This window comes from Macaca fascicularis, chromosome 3 (genome assembly GCF_037993035.2).
Source record: "Macaca fascicularis isolate 582-1 chromosome 3, T2T-MFA8v1.1".
Taxonomy (NCBI): domain Eukaryota; kingdom Metazoa; phylum Chordata; class Mammalia; order Primates; family Cercopithecidae; genus Macaca; species Macaca fascicularis.
This window is the reverse complement of record NC_088377.1, coordinates 45,537,501-45,554,664: the sequence shown is the minus strand read 5'-3', so window position 1 is coordinate 45,554,664 and position 17,164 is coordinate 45,537,501. Positions and strand designations below refer to the sequence as shown.

Below are 17,164 nucleotides of genomic sequence, written 5' to 3'. Positions count from 1 at the left end.
CAACACTGTGAAACCCCGTTTCTACTAAAAATACAAAAAAAAAATTAGCCAGGTGTGGTGGCGGGAGCCTGTAATCCCAGCTACTTGGGAGGCTGAGGCAGGAGAATTGCTTGAACCCGGGAGGTAGAGGTTGCAATGAGCTGAAATCGTGCCACTGCACTCCAGTCTAGGCAACAAGAGCAAAACTCTGTCTCAAAAAAAAAAAAAAAAAAAGGAAGTGGGGAGGATCAATGTCATTTAAAACAATTACAGTTTATTGAAAATGGAATTTTCAAAAGTTATTACTTGGGAAAATAGTGACAACATCTTATTTATACAATGTTCTCATACTATTGGTTGTTTTTGTTCCATGATATATATATATTTTTTAAGACAGAGTCTCACTCTTTCGCCAGGCTGGAGTGCAGTGGTGCGATCTCGGCTCACTGCAACGTCTGCCTCCTGGGTTCAAGCAATTCTCCTGCCTCAGCCTCCCGAGTAGCTGGGACTACAGGCGTGCATGACCATATTAAGCTGATTTTTGTATTTTTAGTAGAGACGGGGTTTCACTGTGTTAGCAAGGATGGTCTCGATCTCTTGACCTCGTGATCCGCCTGCGTTGATCTTCCAAAGTGCTGGGATTACAGGTGTGAGCCACTGTGCCTGGCCTGTTCCATGATACTTTTAATTTGTACTTGTGGGAATACAAATGATTAAACAGAATCGAATACTAATGCTAAGGAGTTTTTACAAATTTCGTAACGTCGTATACATAAGAAAAATGGATGGTAACCTAGTGTGTAACTGTGGGAAAATAGTTTGCTGTTTTGAGCGAGGGTCTCGCTCTGTCACCCAGGCTGGAGTGCAGTGGTGCGATCTTGGCTCCCAGCAGCCTCGACCTCCTGGGTTCAAGTGATCCTCCCACCTCAGCCTCCTGAGTAGCTGGGACTACATGTGTGCCAACATACCCAGCTAATTTTTCTATTTTTTGTACAGACGTGTTATTGCCATGTTGCCCAGGCTGATCTTGAACTCCTGGGCTCAAGCAGTCCTGTTGCCTTGGCCTCCTGAAGTGCTGGGATTACAGGAGTGAGCCAGTACACCTGGCCCTTTTCAGTTTTTCGTTTGTTTCAAGTATGTTTGTAATTGCCCATTGAAGTTTTTATTTTATTTTTATTTTTGACAGAGTCTTGCTCTGTCGCTCAGGCTGGAGTGCAGTGACATGATCTGGGCTCACTGCAACCTCCGCCTCCTGGGTTGAAGGGATTCTTCTGCCTCAGCCTCCCGAGTAGCTGGGATTACAGGTGCACGCCGCCACGCCCAGCTAGTAGAGACAGAATTTCACCATGTTGCCCAGGCTGGTCTCAAACTCCTGAGCTCAGGTGATCCACCCATCTCGGCCTCCCACAGTGCTAGGATTAGAGGCATGAGCCGCCGCACCCAGCCTCATTGAAGCGTTTTTGTGATGACTGTCTTACAGTCTCTGTCCGTCAATTGTAACATCCCTGTCGTCTTAGCGATGGCATCTGTGGACTCTCTTTTTTCATTCAGTTTGAGATCTTCCTGGTTCTTAGTATGAGTGTGTTTTTGTGTTTTTTGTTTTTTTGCTTTTTTTTTTTTTTTGGAGGCAGAGTGTTGCTCTGTCTCCCAGACTGGACTGCAGTGGCATGATCTCGGCTCACTGCAACCTCTGCCTCCTGGTTCGAGGGATTTTCCTGCCTCAGCCTCCCAGGTAGCTGGGATTACAGGCACCTGCCACCATGCCAGGCTAATTTTTGTATTTTTAGTAAAGATGGGGTTTCACCATGTTGCCCAGGCTGGTCAGTATGAGTGATTTTTTTAAAAATATTGAAACCTGAACATTTGAGTACAGTAAGTCCTCACTTAACGTTTTTGTTTTTTACTTTTTTTTTTTTTTTGAGACAGAGTCTTACTCTGTCGCCAGGCTGGAGTGCAGTGGTGCAATCTCAACTCACCGCAACCTCTGCCTCCCGGGCTCATGTGATTCTCCTGCGTTAGCCTCCCAAATAGCTGGGATTATAGGTGCCTGCCACTACGCCCGGCTAATTTTTGTATTTTTAGTAGAGACGGGGTTTCGCCGTGTTACCGAGGCTGATCGATATGAGTGATTTTTTAAAATAATATTGAAACCTGAACATTTGGGTACAGTAACTCCTCACTTAACATTATTATTATCGAGACGGAATCTTGCTCTGTCACCCAGGCTGGAGTACAGTGGCGCGATCTGAGATCACTGCAACCTCTGCCTCCTGGGCTCAAGTGATTCCCCTGCCTCAGCCTCCCGAGTAGCTGGGATTACAGGCACCCACCATGCCCAGCTAATTATTTTGTGTTTTTAGTAGAGCTGGGGTTTCCGCATGTTGGCCAGGATGGTCTCCATCTCTTGACCTCATGATCCGCCTGCCTCGGCCTCCCAAAGTGCTGGGATTACAGGTGTGAGCCACCTAACATTATTAACATTATCGATTATTGATAGGTTCTTGGAAACTGTGACTTTAACCAATGCGAAGAGCGTAACTCTTCTTCATGTCAATTGTGGTAAAACCGGTTTTGTTGTGCAGTACATTGTTTCCCCAGGTGCTTTTCATCCTACAGCATTGTTCTTGGAAACTGTGACTTTAACCAATGCGAAGAGCGTAACTCTTCTTCATGTCAATTGTGGTAAAACCGGTTTTGTTGTGCAGTACATTGTTTCCCCAGGTGCTTTTCATCCTACAGCATTGTTCTTGGAAACTGTGACTTTAACCAATGCGAAGAGCGTAACTCTTCTTCATGTCAATTGTGGTAAAACCGGTTTTGTTGTGCAGTACATTGTTTCCCCAGGTGCTTTTCATCCTACAGCATTGTGTTCATATTTCACACCTGTTCTCCCATGTTCTATGTCCTGTTCTGTGCCAAAAAATACTTTACTGTTATTTTGGAGGTGCTAGAGAAGGGATAGAGAGAGGGGTGTGTGTGTGTGTGTGTGTGTGTGTGTGTGTGTGTGACAGGGTCTTGCTCTGTCACCCTGGCTGGAGTGCAGTGTTGTGATCACAGTTCACTGTGGCCTCAAACTCCTGGATTTCAGTGATCCTCCCACCTCAGCCTCCTGAGTGGCTGGGACTGCAGGCATGCACCACCATGCTCGGCCTACATTTTTAATTTTTGTAGAGACAGGGTCTTGCTCTGTTGCCCAGGCTGATCCCCAATGCCTGGGCTCAAGTGATCCTCCCACCTCAGCCTCACAAGGTTCTGGGATTACAGGTGTGAGCCACCATGCCTGGCCATACATACCAATGTTAATCCAGAATGCTTTTCAAAATTATCAGTCTTTAAGATATTAATTTATGACTCGGCGCAATGTCTCACGCCTGTAATCCCAGCCCTTTGGGAGGCTGAGGGAGGTGGATCACTTGAGGTCAGGAGTTTGAGACCAGCCTGGCCAACATATAGTGAAATCTACTAAAAAAATACAAAAATTAGTTGGACGTGGTGTTGTGCACCTGTAGTCCCAGCTACTTGGGAGGCTGAGGCAGGAGAATCACTTGAACCCAGGAGGTGGAGGTTGCAGTGAGCTGAGATTGCACCACTGCACAGCAGCCTGGGCGACAGAGTGATTCCGTCTCTCAAAAAAAAGAAAAAAGAAAAAAGATATTAATTTCTGGTACACTTTCTTAATTATTGTATTGACATAAATTGACATTAAAATATGTAGCTGTTTACAATTATAGGCAGTTATGGTTTGATTTCCTTTTTTACAGGACTTTAAAATGATAAATAAAGAATTAGCAGCTATATTTATGGAGGTCATAGCAGAGGATAATCCTTTCATATATGATGGAACTGACAGCAGCTTTGAACCTGAGGTTTGTAAACAGCTGTCACAAACGGTACAGATCCAATTCAGGCTGTTGGTTTTGCCATGGATACCAATAACAAAGAACCAAGATTTTTTTTCTTTTTTTCATTAGCCTTTTCGTTTACACTTTTTTTTTTTTTTTTTGAGACGGAGTCTTGCTCTGTCGCCCAGGCTGGAGTGCAGTGGCACAATCTCGGCTCACTGCAAGCTCTGCCTCCCGGGTTCACGCCATTCTCCTGCCTCAGCCTCCCGAGTAGCTGGGACTACAGGTGCCGCCACCACTCCTGGCTAATTTTTTCTTTTTTTTGGTATTTTTTTTAGTAGAGATGGAGTTTCACCATGTTAGCCAGGGTGGTCTCGATTTCCCGACCTCGTGATCCGCCTGCCTTGGCCTCCCAAAGTGCTGGGATTACAGGCGTAAGCCACCACACCGGGCCTTCAGCGGATTTTTTAAAAACAATTTTTTGTACAGAATGGGTCTCACTGTGTTGCCCAGGCTGGTCTCAAACTACTGGGCTCAAACGATCCTCCTGCCTCAGCCTCCTAACGTGCTGAGATTACAGATGTGAGCCACTGTGACCAGTCTAAGAACCAAGATTTGATTGAAAGCAGTCTGAACACAAGTACAGAATATATGTGTGTGTGTGTCTGTGTGCGTGTCTGTGCATGTGTCTGTGTGCACGTGTCTGCATGTCTGTGTGCAAACGTGTGCGTATTCAGATGTCAGGAAATAATGAACGCCAGTCTATCAATGCTCTGTCTCCAGGTGTGTCCGAATGATGGAAACTCTGTGTTTTCTTTTATTTCAGCTGGTTTTCCTGGAATTCTTTGAAGCTCTCTTAAGCTTTGCATTCATCTGTGTTACTGACCAAATGACTAAATCCTATGCGAATGTTCCAACTGATGATGTGTCTGGAAATAAACCGGAAACTATTTATACAATACTAAATCAGGTAACACAATGTCTTAGAATTAGGTAATCTTAGAATTACAGAGCAAGGAGGGCCGGGCGCGGTGGCTCACGCCTGTAATCCCAGCACTTTGGGAGGCCGAGGCGGGCAGATCACGAGGTCAGGAGATCGAGACCATCCTGGCTAACACGGTGAAACCCCATCTCTACTAAAAATAGAAAAAAATTAGCTGGGCGTGGTGGCGGGCGCCTGTAGTCCTAGCTACTCGGGAGGCCGAGGCAGGAGAATGGCGTGAACCCGGGAGGCGGAGCTTGCAGTGAGCTGAGATCGCACCGCTGTACTCCAGCCTGGGCGACAGAGCGAGACTCCGCCTCAAAAAAAAGACAGAGAAAGGAATGACTTTATTCTGGAATGGTTAAACCATCATCAAAACTATCTTGGTTTTACTAACCCTTCCAGAAAGTAATTTAAGGAGTCTTTCCTTTTTCCTTTTGAAATTTTGTTTTATGTATTTTGAGACAGGAATTCCCTCTGTCATCCAGGCTTGAGTGCAGTGGTGCAGTCACGGCTCACGGCAGCCTTGACCCCCTGAGCTCACACGCTCCTCCCATCTTAGCCTCCTGAGTAGCCAGGACTACAGGCTTGTGCCACCACACCCAGCTAATTTTTTTTTTTTTTGAGATAGAGTCTCACTCTGTTGCCCAGGCTGGAGTGCAGTGGCACAATCTCAGGTCACTGCCACCATTGCCTCCTGGATTCAAATGATTCTCATGCCTCAGCCTCCCAAGTAGCCGGGATTACAGGCATGTGCCACCACACCTGGCTAATTCTTTATATTTTAGTAGAGACGGGGTTTTGCCATGTTGACCAGGCTGGTCTCGAACTCCTGACCTCAGTTGATCCACCCGCCTTGGCCTCCCAAAGTGCTAGGATTACAGGCCTGAGCCACTGTGTCTGGCCTTTTTGTATTTTTTTGTAGAGATGGGGTTTTGCCATGTTGCCCAGGCTGGTCTCAAACTCCTGAGCTCAAGTGATCCTCCTGCCTCAGTGTCCCAAAGTGCTGGGATTACAGGTATGAGCCACCGTGCCCGGCCAACATGTCTTTTTCACATTTTGGAAGTGTGTACAGATTTTTTTTAAGTTTGGGAAAATGAGTTTCCTGGCCGTGACCCAGAAAGTGGACTCCTAGCCACAGCAGATTTCATAATGAAGGTCACAGTGCATACCGACATGCTGGGTGGGCCACTAGACCACACATGAGAAAATCACAGGTATTGTCGGGCGTGGTGGCTCACGCCTGTAATCCCAGCACTTTGGGACGCTGAGGCCAGCAGATCATGAGGTCAGGAGATCGAGACCATCCTGGCTAACATGGTGAAACCCGGTCTCTAATTAAAAAATAAAAAAAAAAATTAGCCGGGCATGGTGGCAGGCGACTGTAGTCCCAGCTACTCGGGAGGCTGAGGCAGGAGAATGGCGTGAACCTGGGAGATGGAGCTTGCAGTGAGCCAAGATCGCGCCACTGCACTCCAGCCTGAACGATAGAGCAAGACTCCATCTCAAAAGGAAATCAGAGATATTTTACTAGGAGATGTTTTGTTACATGGATCCGGTGTTTCTAACAGTGGACAGGCCTGCTCAAGAGCAGATCTGTCGGGGAACAGTTCCTGAGTGTGCGTGGGATGCTAAACAGGTCCCCAGGGCTTGCTCACAAGGATGGACACCCAGGCCAGGCGCGGTGGCTCACGCCTGTAATCTCAGCACTTTGGAAGGCCAAGGTGGGCGGATCACTTGAGGTCAGGAATTCGAGACCAGCCTGGCCAACCGTGGTGAAACCCCGTCTCACTCAAAGTACACTGGAACCTGAACGTTCATGTCAGGGTCCAAGGCAATCACTGCTCCCTTTTGACCAACAGTTTGGGAGAGTGATTTAGAGATCATAGAGGCTCAGCTTCAAACTTACTAAAGCTGATCCTTCTTGCTCAGCTCACGGTAGCTTCGCACACTCCGGTCGTGGGGAGGCAGAGGTAGAATTTTGTCCCACAGAGGAAAGTGTGCTGTGCAGAGGGACAGTAAGCTCCAGAGACGGGCAGAAGGCTGTCCTTGAGCCGTCAGCTGAGTGCGCGCGCGTGTGAGGGAACAGCTGGGACCTAAGGGAAGGGCCGCCGGGAAGAAGGGGAGGAAGCTCAAGCACTCACACAGGGCTGGGAGTAGTTTGCATTCCAGGTCGCCAGCGTGGAGGAGCCTTCACGTCCACGACGGGCGTCAGGCTGGGTACCTAGAAGTTCACTGTGTGTGGGTGTGGGTGTGAGTAGGGGTGTGTGTGTGGGGGTGTGTGTGGGGGTGTGAGGGTGTGTGTGGATGTGGGAATGTTGGGGTGTGTGTGGGTGGGACTGTGTGGGGGTGTGTGGGTGTGTGTGTGGGGGTGTGTGTGTAGGTGTGTGTGGGTGTGTGTGGGGTGTGGGTGTGTGTGGGGGGGTGTGGGTGTGGGTGTGGGTGTGTGGGGGGGTGTAGGTGTGTGTGGGGGTGTGGGTGTGTGTGGGTGTGTGTGGGGGGATGTAGTGTGGGTGTGTGTAGATGGGTGTGGGGGGGTGTTTGTGTGTGTGTGATTTCGAGACAAAATCTTGCTCTGTTGCCCAGGCTCGAGTGCAGTGGCATAATCTTGGCTCACTGAAGGCTCTGCCTCCTGGGTTCAAGTGATTCTCCTGCCTCGGCCTCCCAAGCAGCTGGGATTACAGGTGCGCACTGCCAAACCCGGCCAATCTTTGTATTTTTAGTAGAGACAGGGTTTCACCGTATTGGCCAGCCTGGTCTCACACTCCTGGCCTCAAGTGATCCACCCGCCTCATTCTCTGAAACTTCTGGGATTACAGGCATGAGCCAACGTGCCTGGCCTGTTATTTATTTCTTTAGAGATGGGGTCTCACTATGTTGCCCAGGCTGGTCTCAAACTCCTGGGCTCAGGTGATCTGCCCACCTTGGCCTCCCAAAGTGCCAAGATTACAGGCGTGAGCCACTGTGCCTGATTCTGTTCACTGTCTTGACTGAGGCGATGGTTTCACAGGTATAGACATGTGAAAATACATCCAAGGGTACACTTCGTGTGTAGTTCATTGTAAATCAGTTATACCGCATTAACATAATGTGTGTGTGTGCACATGTGTGTGCCTGTGTGGATCTCTGTGGAAACCAGAAGCCCTCTGACGCTTGTGTTTGTTCTTGCGTAGGACGCCCAGAGCAAGAGTCCCAGCGCGGTCCTGAGCCACGAATCGGATGCTGCTCACTCTGACAGTGCCAGGTCATCTTCCAGCAAGTTAGAGCTCTGGCCTGATGTTAACAAAATAAGGAAATCAGAGGTTTGTCTTGGCAACTAACCGTGTAGAGACCCGGTACCGAGTGCCCGCTCTGTTAAGAGCTCTTTACCATGCACTGGGGGCCTGGCACCGAACAGAAACCCACGCCCTCATGGACACTACGTTCCAGTGCGGAGGGGACACGGCAATGAGGAGGGGACACGGCAGGGAGGAGGGGCACGGCAGGGGGAGGGGCACGGCAGGGGGGAGGGGGCACGGCAGGGAGGAGGGGACACAGCAGCAGGTGAACAGCGCTAATAGGGTTTTTGGGTGTTTACCTGGCGCCGAGCCGTCCCCAGGGACCAGCTCAGCGTCCCGATGACCTTCAGGTACTGCAGTTCTCTCTAGGAGGGAAGCCAGGCCCAGGAAGGTTAAATAACTTGGCCACAGCTGCATTAGCAGTAAGTTGTGGAGCGGGTGTTTGTGCCCAGGCAGTTTGACTCCAGAATTAGCACCGGTTACCGCAAGCGCTGCTTCTTCCCACTTATGAGGTCTAAGTGACAGGAAGGGCGTCTGACCGGGGTGGGGCCCTGGCGTTTATTCTGGGTGAGGTGGGATGGGATGGGACAGCGTCTGAGCAGAGGCGTCAGGAGGCTCTGTGGCTTCACTGTTGAGAAACCAGTGTGGAAGCTCTTGGAACCATCCCGGTGGGAGGCGATGGTGACTGGGACTAAGGTGGGCTGAGGTCTGAGGTGTTTTGAAGGCTGCGGGGGTTGAGAGGGAAGGAGAAGGCAAAGATGAGTCCACAATGTTTTGGCTGAGCATTGGAAGAATAGAGTGGCCATTTAAGATGATGTGGAAGACGGAGGCAGGGGGCTGAGTTTGGGGAGCAAAATTAAGTGGTTGATTTTGGACAAGTTAAGCTTAAGGTGCCTGAATTGAGGCCCAAGTAGCACAGCCAGAGGCAAGACTGGAGTTCAAGGGCAAACTCCAGCTGGAGGTGGAAATGTGGGCGTCAGGGCCGGCGCAGTGGCTCACGCCTGTAATCCCAGCACCTTGGGAGAGGTGGGTGGGTCACTTGAGGTCAGGAGTTTGAGACCAGCCTGGCCAACATGGTGAAACCCTGTCTCTACTAAAAAATACAAAAATTAGCCAGGCCTGGTGGCAGGTGCCTGTAATCCCAGCTATTCAGGAGGGTGAGGCAGGAGAATTGCTTGAACCCGGGAGGCAGAGGTGGCAGTGAGCTGAGATCCTGCCAGTGCACTCCAGCCTGGGCAACAGAGCGAGATTCTGTCTCAAAAAATATAATAATAATTAAAGCCATTAATATATGAATCTATGGTTAACTTTTATACAATAAATACTGTGCCAACAGACCCAGGGGACATTTTCAAGTTTTTGGGGTTTTTATCTTGTTTTTTTTGAGAGCCTTTCAGTAATACAATAATTCTGTTATTCATTTCCATAATAGTATAAATATTTTATTCAGGTTAAAAATAGTCAAATTGGCTGGGTGCGTGGCTCACACCTGTAATCCCAGCACTTTGGGAGGCCGAGGTGGGCAGGTCGCCTGAGGTCAGGAGTTTGAGACCAGCCTGGCCAATATGGTGAAACCCTGTCTCTACTAAAAATACAAAAATTAGCCAGGTGTGGTGGCGCATGCCTGTAGTCCCAGCTACCCAGGGAAGCTGAGGCAGGAGAATCGCTGGAACCCGAGAGGTGGAGGCTGCAGTGAGCTGAGATCGCTCCATTGTGCTCCAGCCTGGGCAACAGAGTGAAACTCTGTCTCTAAAAAAAAAAAAAAAAAAAAAACCAAATGAAAGGCAAATTAGCTCAAGGAGAACAGCCTCATTAATAATTTTCTAATTATAGTGTAAACAAGTAGTTTTAAGCCCACAATGATGTAAAAGTAACATTTTGCTTCATGATTTTTTTAAAATGTAAAAGCCCAAGATCAAGAAGTCTCTAAGTGATGAAAGAGTCTCCAAAATGAATTTTCAATCTACTGGAAAAGGGGTCACCTTTTTTTCATCTGAGAGCGGTGAGTGTTTCAATGATAGAACCTTAATATTTACAAACTGTTGCTTATGAATTACATAATGTCTAGACAGTTTTACAACCATCTTTTTTAAATTTTTATTTTCCTAGAGGCAGAGTCTCGCTATGTTGTCCAGGCTGGTCTTGAACTCCTGGGCTCAAGTGATCCTCCCACCTGGGCCTCCCGAGTAGCTGGGATTACAAGTAGGCGTCACCACACCCAGCACAACTGTCTTTTTAAACAATGAGGCTGGTATAGCTGCTTCCATTTCTCCACCCTGGTTTGGAGTTCAAGTTCAAGGCGTGACCTTGCGGTGCTGACTCAGTCTGTGAGGGCAGAGGCGGGGATGGGACAGCTGGGCCTCCCCTGGGACCCGCACGCCCATCTCAGAGTCTGCTGCTGTTGACTGTATTGTTTCTTCCAGGCGACTTTTCTCTCTCCAGGGTCTCACTCTCTTTGAGTTTTAAAGGTGCTCAAATTAAAACCAACAAACAATTCTTATTCACTTCCTCATCCTCCTCTTTCATTATGTTTTCCTTTATCCTGGGAAGATGGCTCTCGAGGCCTCTCTCTCTGCTGACTGCACTTCCTCCCTTCTGGTTTGACTCCTCAGCCCTGTCTGCGTGAACTTCCAACCTCACGCCTCTCCTTTCCTCAGGGTCATCCAATGATGATCAATGTCATGGGAATTTTCCGCTGTCACTTTGCTGGCCTTGCCAGTTGCATGTGGCCTTGTTTCCATGATTAAACAAGCCCTGGTGTTTCCCCCTTTTTTCTTTTTTTTTTGGAGACAAGGTCTTACTTTGTCACCCGGACGGGAGTGCAGTGGTGCCATCATAGCTCACTGCAACCTCTGCCTCCTGGGTTCGAGCAATTCTCCTGCCTCAGCCTCGCTAGTAGCTGGGATTACAGGCACCTGTCACTGTGCCTTGTATTTTTAGTAGAGAAGGGGTTTCATCATGTTGGCCAGGGTGGTCTCGAACTCCTAACCTCAAGTGATCTGCCCACCTCGGCCTCCCAAAGTGCTGAGATTACAGTTGTGAGCCCAACCATGCCTGGCCTTTTTTTTTTTTTTTTAAAGAGGTGAGGTCTTGCTATGTTGCCCAGGCTGGTCTTGCACTCCTGGATCCAAGAACTCCTGGGTCTGAACGCCTTGGCCTCCCAAAGTGCTGAGGTTACAGGTAGGAGCCCAACCGCGCCTGGCCTTTTTTTTTTTGTTTGTTTGTTTAAAGAGATGGGGTCTTGCTGTGTTGCCCAGGCTGGTCTTGAACTCCTGGGCCCAAGCGATCCACCCGCTTTGGTGTCCCAAAGCCCTGGGATTACAGGTGTGAGCCACCGTGCCTGGCCTTCCCCCTTTTCTGACGGTGTCTCTCTCTGGCCGGCCACCCACTCAGTGGTGAACTTTTAAAGGCTCCATCCCAGGCCCTTGTCCTCTCCGAGGCCTCCCCTGTGTATCGGCTCTACAGTGCCTGTCATTTCCCGTCACTCCTCCTCTAATGGATTGTTCCCATCGGCACACATGTGCTCCATATGCCCAGTTAGGAAAATCTCTTCTCTCAGCTGGGCGCCATGGCTCAGGCCTGTAATCCTAGCACTTTGGGAGGCCGAGGCGGGTGGATCCCGAGGTCAGGAGTTCGAGACCAGCACGGCCAACATAGTGAAACCCCATCTCTACTAAAAATAAAAAAACTAGCTGGGTGTGGTGGTGCTCGCCTGTAGTCCCAGGTACTCAGGGCTGAGGTGGGAGAACTGCTTGAACCCGAGGCAGAGGTTGCAGTGAGCTGAGACCATGCCGCTGCCCTCCAACCTGGGCAACAGAGTGAGCTGAGACCATGCCGCTGCCCTCCAGCCTGGGCAACAGAGTGAGCCGAGACCATGCCAGTGCACTCCAGCCTGGGCGACAGAGTGAGCTGAGACCACACCACTGCCCTCCAGCCTGGGTGACAGAGTGAGACTGCGTCTCAAAAAAAAAAAAAAAAAAAAAAGAAAAGGAAAATCTCTTCCCTCACCTTCCCCTCTAGATCCCACTTTCCTTCCCTGCTCCCTTTGCTGATGCATCTTAGGGAGCTGTATACATGTAACACCTTCTCCAGGACCTCTCCTGTGTCTTCTTAGCTTGCTCCACGTGGCACTGCCCTCCCCAGGCCACTGAAGGCCCCTCTTCATCAGCAGTGCCTCCATGTTGCCACCCCCAGGAATCCTGCCATCTCTTGAACCGATCTCTCCATAGTCAGGAAAACCGTCAGCTTCTTGAAACACTCTTCGCGTTCGGCCTCTGCGACCCCTCGATGTCCTTGGTTTCTTCTCCGTCTGGTGCGAGTCTGGGTTGTGTCATTTTCTCCTGCAGAGCTCGGCATCCCAGCAGAGACAGGGCGTTCCTGCAGTGCCGTAACAAGATGCACAGTTCCTGGAACAGAACTAGAACTGGAAGTGGAACCCCAGCTAATGTGCTTTCCTGTTGATCTGATTATCTCTAGTTCCAGCTCCAACTGGATTTTGCCCTGGATCTCTCTGGTCATTCCTTAAGTCTGGTGTGCCATTCACCAGGCCTGTGGCTCCTGCCCTGTCTCTTGTCAAGGACCCCCTTGACCCACGTGGCATCTCTTCCAGTACCATTTCATCTGATTGTTGCATGTGGCAGCTGTGACTTACTGTCCTCCAGCTTGTAGGTGTCTAGTTGAGAGTTCATGAATGAACATAAGACAATGTTGCCGCCAGGTACAGTGGCTCACAGCTGTAAGCCCAGAACTCTGGGAGGCCACGGCAGGAGGATCACTTGTGCCCAGGAGTCTGAGACCAGCCTGGGCAACATAGCAAGCCCCTGTCTCTACAAAAAAAAGCAAAATTCACCAGGTACGGTGGCACACTCCTGTACTCCCAGCAGCTTGGGAGCCTGAGGCAGGATTGACTCAGGAGCTTGAGGCTGCAGTGAGCCATGATTGCACCACTGCACTCCAGCCTGGGTGCCAGAGCGAGACCCTGTCTCCAAGCGAAAAAAAGGAATCTTCCTTCACACTCAGTCTTGTTCCGACCTTAGAGTCCTGGATTGCATATAATTTGATTTTCTGAATTTTAAAATCTTCCAAGTGACTGGATAACCGGAATTGCTTAAAAAGATGGAAAACATTATGGTAATTTAAGATTTAGAGATTCTTTAGCCTAGACAAGAAAGATAGAGAGGGGTAACTGTAACTACTAGGAACTTCCTTTTGCCTGAGTGACCGGTTGTCTAGTTCTCCAGGAGAGAGGATTCACTCAGGTACACAGCTATCCTTGTCTTAAAGGGGTTTCAAACTCTGAATAAATACAAGATGTCGAATAGTTTGTCCCCAAGACCTAGGCCCAGTGCGGTGGGTCACGCCTGTAATCCCAGCACTTTGGGAGGCCCAGATGGGAGGATCACTAGAGCTCAGGAATCTGAGGCCACGGGCAACATAGCGAAACCTTGTCTCTACAACAAAAACAATGATTAGCTGGGCGTGGTGGCACCCGCCTGTGGTCCCAGCTACTTGGGAGGCTGAGGTGGGAGGATCATCTGAGCCCAGGAGATGGAGGCTGCAGTGAGCCATGATGGTGACCCTGCACTGCAGCCTGGATGACAGAGCGAGATCTTGTCTCACAACTAAAAAAATTAGCCTTGTGTGTGGCGCATTGCTCCATTCTCAGCTGTCAGGGAGGCTAAGATGGGAGGATCACTTGAGCCCAGGAGTTCCTCCAGGCTTCGGTGAGCCATGGTCATGCCACTGTACTCCAGCCTGGGCAATAGAGTGAGACCTTGTCTCCAAAAAAAAAAAAAAGCAAGAAACAAGAAACAAGGATTTATTATTCTTGAAAACATGGAAAATTAAAATATCAGAAAACCCACATTCTTAAGATATTTAGAAAAAAAAAGAGGTGGCCAGGTGCAGTGGCTCATGCCTGTAATCCCAGCACTTTGGGAGGCTGAGGTGGGTGGATCACCTGAGGTTAAGAGTTCCAGACCTGCCAGGCCAACATGGTGAAACCCCATCTCTGCTAAAAATACAAGTATTAGCCGAGTGTGATGGCGCATGCCTGTAGCTACTCGGGAGCTTGGGAGGCTGAGGCATGAGAATCACTTGAACACAGGAGGTGGAGGTTGCAGTGAGCTGAAATCACGCCACTGCACTCCAGCCTGGGCGACAGAGTGAGACTCTGTCTCCAAAAAAAACCAAGGCAGCAGGAAACTCAAAGGGAAGGTTGATAATCCCAGCCAGGGTCTACTGAGCCCCTGCCTTGTTTCAGGCAGTCATGGGAGCAGCGTCCTTTCTCCTCTCCCCTCTCCTGGCCGAGGAGCAGGGGGCCCACCGCAGGGAGGCCAGAAAGAGAAAAAGCACGCAGACTCCCAGTTTACAGCAGGATTGCATTCATGTTCAGCTTCATGAAACTCTATTCCAGAGAAATACGAGAGACCCAAGGATGATCAAAAGGAAGAGTTCAACACATGGGTCAGTAGTATGTACGTCTTCTTTGTGAACACGCTCTTTCACGCGTATAAACGTGAAGAAGCTATCAAGGAGAAAATAAGGGAAGAGAGGTTATGCAGCACAGCATGGGCCCCCCAAGATGGAAGACGACGAACTGGAAGCAAGGTAACTTACGAGGTCCCTCCGCTCCTTCCCAAGCTGCTCGCTCTCCATCCTGTGTTCTGTAGCTGCCAGAATGCATCAGGACCAAGTGCTTTCCGGACAAGCCTATAATTTCCTAAGGGCGTCTTTGACATAAAAAGGAATGAGTATTTGGTCTCTGTTCCTGGCAGAGCACCTGAAGCCTTTGTAACTTCCTGAGTAAATGGGGTAATGGGAGCATCTTTGGTTCTAATATTTGGTCTTAGTTTCTAGTTTTTTATTTTTTTTTAGACAGGGTCTCACTGTCGCCCAGGATCGAGTGGAGTGGTGCGATCTCAGCTCACTGCCGTCACTGCCTCCTGGGTTCAAGTGATTCTCCTGCCTCAGCCTCCTGAGTAGCTGGGATTACAAGCATGCACCACCACGCCTGGCTAATTTTTGTATTTTTAGTAGAGACGGGGTTTTACCAACTTGTCCACGCTGGTCTCGAACTCCTGACCTCAAGTGATCCGCCCGCCTTGGCCTCCCAAAGTGCTGGGATCACAGGGGTAAGTCACTGCATGCAGCCATTTTCTAGTTCTTGCCCCAAGAGCTTCAATAGCTGTGGACTGTCGGGGTAATGACTGGCTTTTGTATGATGAGATGACTGGGGGCCAGGGGAGGGGCCCTCGATAGCTTCTTGCTGGAGCTGGTTGCCAGGGAACCAACCAGGAGATTAGCGGATTGGGACTTTCAGCTCCAGCCCAACCTCCCAGGAAGGAAGAGGGGCTGGAGCTTGAGTTCAATAACTGATAGCCAGTGACTTAATCGGGTCTACATATTGGACCCTCCATAAAATCCCCAAACGAGTTGGGCATCATGGCACATGCCCGTAACCCCGGCACTTTGGGGGACCAAGGCAGGGGGAATCACTTGAGTTTGAGACCAGCCTGGGTAATACAGCAAGACCTCATCTCTACAAAAAATACAGAAATTAGCCAGATGTGGTGGCAGGCGCCTGTAGTCCCAGCTACTTTGGATGCTGAGGCAGGAGGATTGCTTGAGCCTGGGAGTTGAGGCTGCAGTGATGTGTTTGTGCCACTGCACTCCAGCCTGGGCAACACAGCAAGACTCTATCTCAAAATTATATATAATATTATATATGTATACACACACACACGCACACATATCTAACTTTGGGAGGCCGAGGCCGGTGGATCACCTGAGGTCAGGAGTTTGAGACCAGCCTGGCCAACCTGGTGAAACCCATCTCTACTAAAAATACAAAATATTAGCTGGGCGTGGTGGTGGAAGCCTGTAATCCCACTACTCAGGGGGCTGAGGCAGGAGAATCACTTGAACTGGGGAGGCAGAGGTTGTGGTGAGCCGAGATTGCACCATTGCACTCCAGCCTGAGCAACAAGAGTGAAGCTCTGTCTCAAAAAATAATTTTTCTTTTCATAGATACATGAAAAGTTTACTTTGGACTGTGTCGGCCGGGCGCGGTGGCTCAAGCCTGTAATCCCAGCACTTTGGGAGGCCGAGACGGGCGGATCACGAGGTCAGGAGTTCGAGACCATCCTGGCTAACACGGTGAAACCCCGTCTCTACTAAAAAATACAAAAAACTAGCCGGGCGAGGTGGCGGGCGCCTGTAGTCCCAGCTACTCGGGAGGCTGAGGCAGGAGAATGGTCTAAACCCGGGAGGCGGAGCTTGCAGTGAGCTGAGATCCGGCCACTGCACCCCAGCCTGGGCGACAGAGCAAGACTCTGTCTCAAAAAAAAAAAAAAAAAAAAAAAAAAAAAGTTTACTTTGGACTGTGTCGACATGGCATCAGTTATTTCAGGCAAAGCGTAGCAGCTTAGTTCTGTTTAACACGCTGCTGAAATGCAGGTCTGAAGGGCTGTATACTACAAATAGCATCAAACTGTTTTTGCGGTTTTGAGGCGGATTGAAAAAAGCTCCCACCTTCTCATGTTTGCTTTCAGGCTGAATATGTTTATCTTGAGAGAGGAAGAAGCCAAGAGACAAGACTATGAGGTGGACATCATGGTGATCAAGGAGCCGGTGGACATGTCATCCTCTCACCTCACACTGGACCCTCCCAAGGAGGACGTGACCGTGTCCCCATCCAGCAAGACCATCACCAGCAAGAAGAAGAAAAAGTAGCGAGCCACGAGGACACACACAGAGGCTTAGGACGGCACGTGCTGTAAGATTTCCTGAGCATTACAGTTCTTAGCACTGTACTCGTTGCAGTGTTTTAAAATACCGCCTGGCCCACTGCATCTCAGGTTTCCTACACGGCTGGATTATGGGAGTTTGAGACCAGCCTGGGCAACATAGTGAGACCCTGGGCAACATAGTGAGACCCTGTCTCTGCAACATTAAAAAATTAGCCGAGCGTGGTGGTGTGTACCTGTGGTTCTAGCTTCTTGGGACGCTGAGGCGGGAGGATTGCAGATTGAGGGTGCCGTGAGCCACTGCATTCCAGCCTGGGTCAAGGACCTGGTGGCTGG

At 49.6% G+C, this 17,164-nt stretch overlaps 1 protein-coding gene across 1 annotated transcript in view; it reads left to right on the top strand.

Annotated features, from left to right (window-relative positions):
• The window catches only part of LOC135969945 (radial spoke head 10 homolog B-like), a 40,418-nt gene extending 23,460 nt beyond the window's left edge, over nucleotides 1-16,958 (top strand). The window contains 7 exon segments of the mRNA XM_074036517.1: nucleotides 3,741-3,845; nucleotides 4,648-4,791; nucleotides 7,977-8,105; nucleotides 9,990-10,083; nucleotides 14,497-14,659; nucleotides 14,661-14,690; nucleotides 16,634-16,958. Coding sequence (XP_073892618.1) covers nucleotides 3,741-3,845; nucleotides 4,648-4,791; nucleotides 7,977-8,105; nucleotides 9,990-10,083; nucleotides 14,497-14,659; nucleotides 14,661-14,690; nucleotides 16,634-16,814 — 846 coding nt within the window. The 3' untranslated portion in view covers nucleotides 16,815-16,958.
• The last annotated feature ends 206 nt before the right edge of the window (nucleotides 16,959-17,164 follow it).